This window comes from Tachypleus tridentatus, chromosome 10 (genome assembly GCF_004210375.1).
Source record: "Tachypleus tridentatus isolate NWPU-2018 chromosome 10, ASM421037v1, whole genome shotgun sequence".
NCBI classification, from domain to species: Eukaryota; Metazoa; Arthropoda; class Merostomata; order Xiphosura; family Limulidae; genus Tachypleus; species Tachypleus tridentatus.
Genome location: NC_134834.1, coordinates 126,457,929 through 126,469,935, shown reverse-complemented (window position 1 = coordinate 126,469,935; position 12,007 = coordinate 126,457,929). Strand labels below are relative to the sequence as shown.

At 33.1% G+C, this 12,007-nt stretch overlaps 1 protein-coding gene across 6 annotated transcripts in view; it reads left to right on the top strand.

Annotated features, from left to right (window-relative positions):
* The window catches only part of LOC143230260 (proton channel OtopLc-like), a 43,598-nt gene that overhangs the window by 10,222 nt on the left and 21,369 nt on the right, over positions 1-12,007 (top strand). Inside the window, exons 1-3 of one of the 6 annotated variants that reach the window (XM_076463496.1) lie at positions 4,279-4,749; positions 5,722-5,891; positions 8,180-8,873. The exons of 1 other annotated variant lie outside the window; for it this stretch is intronic. In XM_076463496.1, the coding sequence (XP_076319611.1) occupies positions 8,581-8,873 (293 nt within the window). In that variant the 5' untranslated portion in view covers positions 4,279-4,749; positions 5,722-5,891; positions 8,180-8,580. Of the gene's footprint in view, positions 1-4,278; positions 4,750-5,150; positions 5,892-8,179; positions 8,874-12,007 lie in introns of those variants that run through there. 4 more of the 6 variants (XM_076463497.1, XM_076463495.1, XM_076463498.1 and 1 more) reach the window with 4 other exon arrangements.

Here is a 12,007-nt window from a genome sequence, read left to right as displayed (position 1 = left end):
ACGTCTTATATAGAAACATGCTGAATTAAATCTAACATCTTATATATAAACATGCTGAATTAAATCTAACGTCTTATATAGAAACATGCTGAACTGGATCTAACATCTTATATAGAAACATGCTGAACTGGATCTAACATCTTATATAGAAACATGCTGAACTGGATCTAACGTCTTATATAGAAACATGCTGAATTGGATCTAACGTCTTATATAGAAACATGCTGAATTGGATCTAACATCTTATATAGAAACATGTTGAGCTGAGTTTCACGTCTTCCTATCTTATTGCCAACCCGACACCAGTCACAAAGTGACTATCTCACATTGTTCTGACGCCAAGGTCACATTTTAATAAAGTATTACCAACACATAAATATTAAAAACGATGTTTTTCAAGTATCGTAGCAGTAAATAAACTTTAAAAATCGTATTATAGTAGTCCACAAAGTTCAACACGCATGTAATAGTATTACAGTAGTCCACAAAGATCAACACGCATGTAATCGTATTACAGTAGTCCACAAAGATCAACACGCATGTAATCGTATTACAGTAGTCCACAAAGATCAACACGCATGTAATCGTATTACAGTAGTCCACAAAGATCAACACGCATGTAATCGTATTACAGTAGTCCACAAAGATCAACACGCATGTAATCGTATTACAGTAGTCCACAAAGATCAACACGCATGTAATCGTATTACAGTAGTCCACAAAGATCAACACGCATGTAATCGTATTACAGTAGTCCACAAAGATCAACACGCATGTAATCGTATTACAGTAGTCCACAAAGATCAACACGCATGTAATCGTATTACAGTAGTCCACAAAGATCAACACGCATGTAATCGTATTACAGTAGTCCACAAAGATCAACACGCATGTAATCGTATTACAGTAGTCCACAAAGATCAACACGCATGTAATCGTATTATAGTAGTCCACAAAGATCAACACGCATGTAATCGTATTATAGTAGTCCACAAAGATCAACACGCATGTAATCGTATTACAGTAGTCCACAAAGATCAACACGCATGTAATCGTATTATAGTAGTCCACAAAGATCAACACGCATGTAATCGTATTATAGTAGTCCACAAAGATCAACACGCATGTAATCGTATTATAGTAGTCCACAAAGATCAACACGCATGTAATCGTATTATAGTAGTCCACAAAGATCAACACGCATGTAATCGTATTACAGTAGTCCACAAAGATCAACACGCATGTAATCGTATTATAGTAGTCCACAAAGATCAACACGCATGTAATCGTATTATAGTAGTCCACAAAGATCAACACGCATGTAATCGTATTATAGTAGTCCACAAAGATCAACACGCATGTAATCGTATTATAGTAGTCCACAAAGATCAACACGCATGTAATCGTATTACAGTAGTCCACAAAGATCAACACGCATGTAATCGTATTATAGTAGTCCACAAAGATCAACACGCATGTAATCGTATTATAGTAGTCCACAAAGATCAACACGCATGTAATCGTATTACAGTAGTCCACAAAGATCAACACGCATGTAATCGTATTATAGTAGTCCACAAAATCAACACGCATGTAATCGTATTATAGTAGTCCACAAAGATCAACACGCATGTAATCGTATTATAGTAGTCCACAAAGATCAACACGCATGTAATCGTATTATAGTAGTCCACAAAGATCAACACGCATGTAATCGTATTATAGTAGTCCACAAAGATCAACACGCATATACTCGTATTACAGTAATATTTTTCGCCTATCAGTTTTACACGTCTTATAAATTACTGAAATATATTTTTCAAATAACAATTTTGTGTCGTTACACGACTATCTGAAAAACCAATAATGTGTTACATTGTTTTATAGGCTAGTAGCACACAAAACTATTTTACAGGTTGTAGTACATAAAACATTGTTTTATAGGCCAGTAGTAAATAAAACAGTGTTTTACAGGTTCAAATTACATAAACATTATTTTACAGGCTAGTGGTACATTAAACATTGTTTTACAGGCTAGTAGTACATAAAACATCGTTTTGCAGGTTCAGATTACATAAACGTTATTTTACAGGCTAGCGGTACATAAAACATTGTTTTATAGGCCAGTAGTACATAAAACATTGTTATACAGGCTAGTAGTACATGAAACAATGTTTTACAGGCTCAACTCAAAATATATGAAACATTTTTTTACAGGTTCATAGTAGTACATGAAACATTGTTTTACACTTTCATGGTACATGAAACATTGTTTTACATGCTCGTAGTTCATGAAACAATGTTTTACAGGCTCGTAGTTTATGAAACAATGTTTCATACGCGTAGTCTATGAAACAATGTTTTACACTCGTAGTTCATGAAACAATGTTTTACACTCGTAGTTTATGAAACAATGTTTTACACTCGTAGTTTATGAAACAATGTTTTACACTCGTAGTTCATGAAACAATGTTTTACACTCGTAGTTTATGAAACAATATTTTACACGTAGTTTATGAAACAATGTTTTACACGTAGTTTATGAAACAATGTTTTACACTCGTAGTTCATGAAACAATATTTTACACTCGTAGTTTATGAAACAATATTTTACACGTAGTTTATGAAACAATGTTTTACACGTAGTTTATGAAACAATGTTTTACACGTAGTTTATGAAACAATGTTTTACACGTAGTTTATGAAACAATGTTTTACACTCGTAGTTCATGAAACAATGTTTTACACTCGTAGTTTATGAAACAATGTTTTACACTCGTAGTTTATGAAACAATGTTTTACACTCGTAGTTTATGAAACAATGTTTTACACTCGTTGTTCATGAAACAATGTTTTACACTCGTAGTTTATGAAACAATGTTTTACACTCGTAGTTTATGAAACAATGTTTTATACTCGTAGTTCATGAAACAATGTTTTACACTCGTAGTTTATGAAACAATGTTTTACACTCGTAGTTTATGAAACATTGTTTTACACTTTCATGGTACATGAAACATTGTTTTACAGGCTCGTAGTTTATGAAACAATGTTTTACACTCGTAGTTCATGAAACAATGTTTTACACTCGTAGTTTACGAAACAATGTTTTACACTCGTAGTTTACGAAACAATATTTTACACGTAGTTTATGAAACAATGTTTTACACTCGTAGTTCATGAAACAATGTTTTACACTCGTAGTTCATGAAACAATGTTTTACACTCGTAGTTTATGAAACAATATTTTACACTCGTAGTTTATGAAACATTGTTTTACAGGCTCGTAGTTTATGAAACAATGTTTTACACTCGTTGTTCATGAAACAATGTTTTACACTCGTAGTTTATGAAACAATGTTTTACACTCGTAGTTTATGAAACAATGTTTTACACTGGTAGTTTATGAAACAATGTTTTACACTCGTAGTTCATGAAACAATGTTTTACACTCGTAGTTCATGAAACAATGTTTTACACTCGTAGTTTATGAAACAATATTTTACACTCGTAGTTTATGAAACATTGTTTTACAGGCTCGTAGTTTATGAAACAATGTTTTACACTCGTTGTTCATGAAACAATGTTTTACACTCGTAGTTTATGAAACAATGTTTTACACTCGTAGTTTATGAAACAATGTTTTACACTGGTAGTTTATGAAACAATGTTTTACACTCGTAGTTCATGAAACAATGTTTTACACTCGTAGTTCATGAAACAATGTTTTACACTCGTAGTTTATGAAACAATGTTTTACATGCTCGTAGTTTATGAAACAGTGTTTTCGGCGTTTTTGTGATGTATTTCTTCATTGACTTTTGTTTAACGTGACTTGATAACTTCATCATAAAACATGGTCTGGTACAAACCATACAATTGGATATTAAAAGAAAACCCGACTTAATACCATAGTTCCAGTCGAATGTACTTCTGCTTGGGTGTGTCGAGAGAACAGTTAATTTGTAGGATTAATAAGTGTGTCCTATATCTCTGACATTGAATCTCGATAGTTATTAATTTAAGGTGAGACACAGTCGATTACATATCATAGTTGAAAAATTTGGACAGTTAAAGAATATTTTTACTATTGTAAACACTTAGGTTCTTGTATAACAATAACCAAGTACAAAACTTTCTAAACTTGAAGGTTGAAACGTGATCACGTTAAGGAACTGTCTAAGTTGAAAAGTTCAGAGGTAGTTGGAAGTCGTATAAGTAGACAACCTGAACACATTTTAAAAACATTTCATTCCTCTTCCTTTGTGTTTTGTCGTCAAACAAGCTATATTGTTGGATCAGAAGTGTTCTCTCCAGATCAGTTCATGAAACTGTTAGTCAGTTACTAAGGTTCTCTCCAGATCAGTTCATGAAACTGTTAGTGAGCTACTAAGGTTCTCTCCGGTTCAGTTAATGAAGCTGTTAGTCAGTTATTAAGGTTCTCTCTGATTCAGTTCATAAGGTTGTTATTAAGTATTCCTGAACTCGTTTCAGGCAGATTGTGCTCGTGAAACGCGTCGTAAACAGAGATCTCGTTGATACGCTTAAACTAAACTTTTACGAAACATGGCATAGCTGTGCGAAGGATTTGTGGGTGGCGAGTTCTTTGTTCTACTCGAGTCCAAAACAACCCCCATCCACTCCCTTCTTCTCAAACAACAGATCTGCAGTGTGCAATATAGAGCAAAGTAGAAGAGAATAGTTAAAGACTGTCACGGTATCAGACATGGATATTGAAGACATTGAAAGGTACGGACATTTATTTCCTCCCGTGTGTATGTGCTTGGAAGGGCCTATTTTAACCTAAAACCTGTTTAAAAGCATGGGAACACTTGACGTAATCTTTGTAAATGAGAATATATATTATCTTTAATAAAATGCGAGTAGAGATTCACTTTGAGCTTCCAAAGTACGTACGAATAAACGTAGAGATGTAAAAAATTCTCAAACCTTTTTATTGTTAAAAGTTATCTTTAATTCAAGTTCATTTGTATCGGTGACCTGACCTTCCGGTACGTAGTGTAACTTGAGGCACAAGTACGAGTTTCTCATTTCTTCTTTTTTTCTTTGTATATAAATGTCATATATAGTTTAACGTCTTAGCTAAAAAATCAAGAGTACGCCATAATGAAACATATTTAACTTTCCAGAGTGTGCTGCCATCTAATGGAGCTAAAATTCACAAAATACAATAAATAAACACTAATATTTAACATTTCGACACTGGAACTAAATTGTTACAGAGAGTTTTGATAGCAAACAAATAATAACCTTAGTTCAGCTGTTTCACGTAGTTTATGTTCCACGAAATATTTATGTTTTCCTTGTAGTGATAGCTGAAGATTGCGTAATCGCGTAAACTATGAAATATTCCTTATCGCACCGTAAGTATAACGTAACCTTGTTGTTTCAGTGGTCGTTTTTCTAGCTATTGTGACAAGGCAAATGATCGACTCGATGTCATAGACTTTCTAATTCCTCGGAAAATTTCCTTATTCATGTTTATGTTATCGCCCTCGCGTAATGATGACCTAATTAACCATTTCAAGGTAAAGAGCTTACCTTACAAGTCTATTCCACGATCAGTCTATATTTGTATGTTATTTAATAACGCAGTACAATTGACCTGTCAATACCCGCTGTCATTAACACATCGTGCCGAATAACATGAAGCATCTCTTTACGCATGCTCGATAAAAACACATCATATTCACAAAACAGGTATTTTTGCCCAGAATGCTCAGCAGGAACAGGAATCAACACTTTATGTAAACACGTAATCACATCATCACCTGCACGTGCTCTACAACTTGCACGAGGGACAAGACTACACAAACTGGATCTGAACTGGAACGTGCTCGCTGAGAATTGAGTCACCGAAACTTACGGAGGTACGACTGTATAGTTTTAATTTTATACATTTTAATTAAGCCTAGAAATATAATATGAGTATTTGGTTTTTGCTTTGATAGATATCACATAACAACCTGGAACTGTGGTATGTTCTGTGATTTGGTAGATATCACATAACAACCTGGAACTGTGGTATGTTCTGTGGTTTGGTAGATATCACATAACAACCTGGAACTGTGGTATGTTCTGTGGTTTGGTAGATATCACATAACAACCTGGAACTGAGGTATGTTCTGTGGTTTGGTAGATATCACATAACAACCTGGAACTGAGGTATGTTCTGTGGTTTGGTAGATATCACATAACAACCTGGAACTGAGGTATGTTCTGTGGTTTGGTAGATATCACATAACAACCTGGAACTGAGGTATGTTCTGTGGTTTGGTAGATATCACATAACAACCTGGAACTAAGGTATGTTCTGTGGTTTGGTAGATATCACATAACAACCTGGAACTGAGGTTGTTCTGTGGTTTGGTAGATATCACATTAGGAAATACTGCCAAGATTTGTTCTGTAATTTAGATAGATACAACATTAAGAAATACAACTGTGGTTTGTTCTGTAGTTTGGTAGGTATCACATTAAGAAACACACCTGGGGTTTGTTATGTAGTTTAGGTAGATACTATATTGGAGATGCAGCTGGTTTTTTTTTTTTCTGTAAATTAGGTATACGATCATATTAGGAAATTCAGTTTTGTCTTTAGTTAGATAATAAAAATAAGATATTTGTTCATTAATTGATGTATATTATCAATATAAGGAATTCTGGTTAAAATTGTTCATTAATTGAGCTGAGTATCACATTAAGAAATGCAGCTGAGGTTTGTTCTGTAGTTTAGGTAAATTATGATATCAGAACCTGTACTGTTCTCTTGTGTAGATAGGTCATCAATGTAAACAATTCGTCAGAAACTTGTTCCGTACTTTTGATATATCACTACACTGAGAAGTCTAGTTGAGATTTGTTTTGTGTTATACAAGTTAGCACTGATTGGTTTAGAAATGTTAGAATTTTGTTTGAAGTTTAATCCCTAATTAAGGTAGATTACCAAAACAAAAAATCGTCTTTGGATTTTCGATACTTTAGGTAGATTATGAAAGCGAAAATTTCGGCTGAGGTTTATTGAACTGAATTGAGGTAGATTATCATAGTTTCTTCACCTCACATGGAGATAAATAACCGAGATATTTTATTTGTGTAAGAAAACAAGTGTACCTTGCATGTTTGAATTCATAATTATTTATGAAGGTTACCTTTTGTCTGTCTGTCTAATACAACAGGAATCCCCTGTACGCCACCACAGAACCTGTGATTTCAATCTTTCAGTATTTATAGTCTGTCACTACCAATATGACAAAAACAGAAAGAAATCACGTGTTGATGTTTTATGTAGGGATCAAGTGGTAAATAACCACTAAAAACGTTATCTGGATTCTTAACAATTCTGTTATCCAGGTAAAAACGCTATCCGAACTGAAAATTTTCACTGATCTTAACAATAGTTTATAAAAGTATTATTTGGTTATAAATAAATATAGCTATTAACAACCTTACCTGGAACGTGAGACCCGGGTTCATATCCTGGTTCCATAGTCAGTTTTCGCTATGTGGTTTTTTTTCACGTAGGTTATTTAATATTAATTATGACCTAATAAAATTTTTGTGGGTTGATAACCATGTATTTTAATGGTAATTTAATTACGTAAAAATTTGGTAGGGTTTCAAATCAATTGACATTTTGAAAACAACTGGTTAGAAATGGTTAACGATCGTATGTATTTTTATTTATTGAAAACTGACGGGAAAAGGTTTTTAAAGTGTTGATTGAAATATATTTTACACGGTTCGTTCTTTTACTTAACCGGTACATTATGCATTTTTTAGATGTATGTTATTTTAAAAATTAGAAAATTTAGCCTACTCAAAGATGTTAAACGGTCATTATCAGAAATGTTCAGTTATACTAGAAAACTGCTCTAAATACAGATGTGTCTGACGTTAGTTGGCACGAGTTTCATGCTTTATGCACGAGTTGTTGTAGATAAACAGTTTCCACTGTCTGAGTTAGAATGAAAAATGTACTTACATAAATAACAAATGGTTATTGTAGCTTCTTACTTCGCGACGTTCCATATCACTTCACTCGATGATTACGCTGTCCATTGTGATCTCTTATAAATAAAGAACTTTTCACCAGTCTGTAGGCGGCAATAAAGAAAATACTTTTTGTTTTTTACATAATGTTAATTTTCTTGTACAGATCCCGGACATCATGTTTAGTAACAACAGACAACACTACGAATGACCAAAACCAGAATATCGCCTCTTTTAGGCCTAGGTTGTTGTAGTCACGATGTCAGAGACACGTCAGTGATTAACAAAGGCAGGCCGAAAAGGTTGTGTGACCCTGTTAACCAAACTAACAACACCACTGTTTCTGAAGCTATGCCGAACTTATAGACAACCTCTAATCTTCAGTGTGCGGAAAATGAGGACAAAGATATCTTAGTAAGTTCTAAAGAAGATTTAAAAGTTTGGTTTGATTGCTTCGAAATATCCTCTCCCGTACGTTGAATAAGAAAAACGTATGACGTAAAAATACCAGTGACACCTGCAACGAATGATATTGTTTCTATCTACGATAACAACAAAGCAGTTCGGATGTCTTCTACAAACAGTGGCCAAAAATCTCTTATTTATAAAGAAAAAGAGGATGATAATTCATCGTCTCCCTCTAACGGTGAATTTTCTAACAGTGTATCTTCTGACAAAGGACAAAAATTAACTAAGTTTTCTATAACTAAATCAAAAATGGCTGAAATTACACATCAAAGTTGTAACGTTGTTTCTATCATGGAAAAGGGCGAAAAAAGCCTAAACGACTTACAAGTATGTTCGAAGAAAGAAACCCATCCAACAGAAGAGTCCATCAGCCATCGTCCAAAAAACCCGAAGTAGGTTATTGGAGTTTATTTTCGCCAAGTGTCTTTTCTTATCTGTAATTGTTTACTGTCAGCGTTATGTATATATTTAAAAAAATATATATATTCTTTCCATTGCGGATGTAGGAGTGATGTCGAATTAGTAATAAGACGTTCAAAGATCAAGGAAATTCTCAAGATGTGAATAATCTAAAGAAAGTTAAAAATAAATATTTTAATATGTCTTTAAGATCAAATAACTGTTGTTTTTCGGCGTGTGTGAATGTATTTTATTCTTGTGAAAATATTTATAATAATGTTCCAGTAATAATAATATTAACTTTATTTATTTCTTTTTAAGAGAAATAAACTTTAATATTTTGTTCTAACTAGACTGCATAATTTAACAGACGAATATTTTGAGTCGACTTATTTTCAATGAGTATTCAATACATGATTTTCTCGATTATATATTCTTCTATCGTCTTACACGTTTCTATCCCACCTTCCTGGACAGTTAACTGTTCTTATATGTAGTTACAATTTTGTTATTCCTAAGCATAATTATGCACCGTAAAGATCGAACTGAGAATTTAAGCACTATCACTTTCACCAATGATCCATCTACAAGGTTAAATATACTGATAATTATCCGGCATGGGTAAGGCACTCGACTCTTAATCTGATTGCCCTCTTAGCCGTGGGGCGTTATAAAGTTACGATCAATCCTACTATTCGTTGGTAAAAGAGAAGCTTTCCCAAAAGTCTCATACAACTAAATTAGGGACGGCTAGCGCAGATAGCTCTCGGATAGTCTTGAGCGAAATTTAAAACAAACCAATACAGATAATGCTATTGTAAATCGAAATAAGGAGGTTAAGGGCAGAGTTGTTGTTACTGAACTCACGCAAAGCAAAAACAAAAAACTGGTTAAGCAAAGCCATATTCAGCATATTCTAGAGTGATTACTTAACTACATTCAGTATATTGTAGAGTGATTACTTAACCACATTCAGTATATTGTAGAGTGATTACTTAACCACATTCAGTATAGTGTAGAGTGATTACTTAACCACATTCAGTATAATGTAGAGTGATTACTTAACCACATTCAGTATATTATAGAGTGATTACTTAACCACATTCAGTATAGTGTAGACTGATTACTTAACCACATTCAGTATATTGTAGAGTGATTACTTAACCACATTCAGTATATTATAGAGTGATTACTTAACCACATTCAGTATAGTGTAGACTGATTACTTAACCACATTCTGTATATTGTAAAGTGATTACTTAACCACATTCAGTATAGTGTAGAATGATTACTTAACCACATTCAGTATATTGTAGAGTGATTACTTAACCACATTCAGTATATTGTAGAGTGATTACTTAACCACATTCAGTATATTGCAGAGTGATTACTTAACCACATTCAGTATATTGTAGAGTGATTACTTAACCACATTCAGTATATTGCAGAGTGATTACTTAACCACATTCAGTATATTGTAGAGTGATTACTTAACCACATTCAGTATATTGTAGAGTGATTATTTAACCACATTCAGTATAGTGTAGAGTGATTACTTAACCACATTCAGTATATTATAGAGTGATTACTTAACCGCATTCAGTATAGTGTAGACTGATTACTTAACCACATTCAGTATATTGTAGAGTGATTACTTAACCACATTCAGTATATTATAGAGTGATTACTTAACCACATTCAGTATAGTGTAGACTGATTACTTAACCACATTCTGTATATTGTAAAGTGATTACTTAACCACATTCAGTATATTGCAGAGTGATTACTTAACCACATTCAGTATATTGCAGAGTGATTACTTAACCACATTCAGTATATTGCAGAGTGATTACTTAACCACATTCAGTATAGTGTAGAATGATTACTTAACCACATTCAGTATATTGTAGAGTGATTACTTAACCACATTCAGTATATTGCAGAGTGATTACTTAACCACATTCAGTATATTGTAGAGTGATTACTTAACCACATTCAGTATATTGTAGAGTGATTACTTAACCACATTCAGTATATTGCAGGGTGATTACTTAACCACATTCAGTATATTGTAAAGTGATTACTTAACCACATTCAGTATATTGTAGAGTGATTACTTAACCACATTCAGTATAGTGTAGAGTGATTACTTAACCACATTCAGTAGAGTGTAGAGTGATTACTTAACCCCATTCAGTATATTGTAGAGTGATTATTTAACCACATTCAGTATAGTGTAGAGTGATTACTTAACCACATTCAGTATATTATAGAGTGATTACTTAACCACATTCAGTATAGTGTAGACTGATTACTTAACCACATTCAGTATATTGTTGAGTGATTACTTAACCACATTCAGTATATTGCAGAGTGATTACTTAACCACATTCAGTATAGTGTAGAGTGATTACTTAACCACATTCAGTAGAGTGTAGAGTGATTACTTAACCCCATTCAGTATATTGTAGAGTGATTATTTAACCACATTCAGTATAGTGTAGAGTGATTACTTAACCACATTCAGTATATTATAGAGTGATTACTTAACCACATTCAGTATAGTGTAGACTGATTACTTAACCACATTCTGTATATTGTAAAGTGATTACTTAACCACATTCAGTATATTGCAGAGTGATTACTTAACCACATTCAGTATATTGCAGAGTGATTACTTAACCACATTCAGTATATTGTAGAGTGATTACTTAACCACATTCAGTATATTGTAGAGTGATTATTTAACCACATTCAGTATAGTGTAGAGTGATTACTTAACCACATTCAGTATAGTGTAGACTGATTACTTAACCACATTCAGTATATTGTAGAGTGATTACTTAACCCCATTCAGTATATTGCAGAGTGATTACTTAACCACATTCAGTATATTGTAGAGTGATTACTTAACTACATTCAGTTTAGTGTAGAGTGATTACTTAACCACATTCAGTATATTGTAGAGTGAATACTTAAACACATTTAGTATATTGTAGAGTGATTACTTAACCACATTCAGTATATTGTAGAGTGATTACTTAACCACATTTAGTATAGTGTAGAGTGATTACTTAACCACATTCAGTATATTGCAGAGTGATTACTTAACCATATTCAGTATATT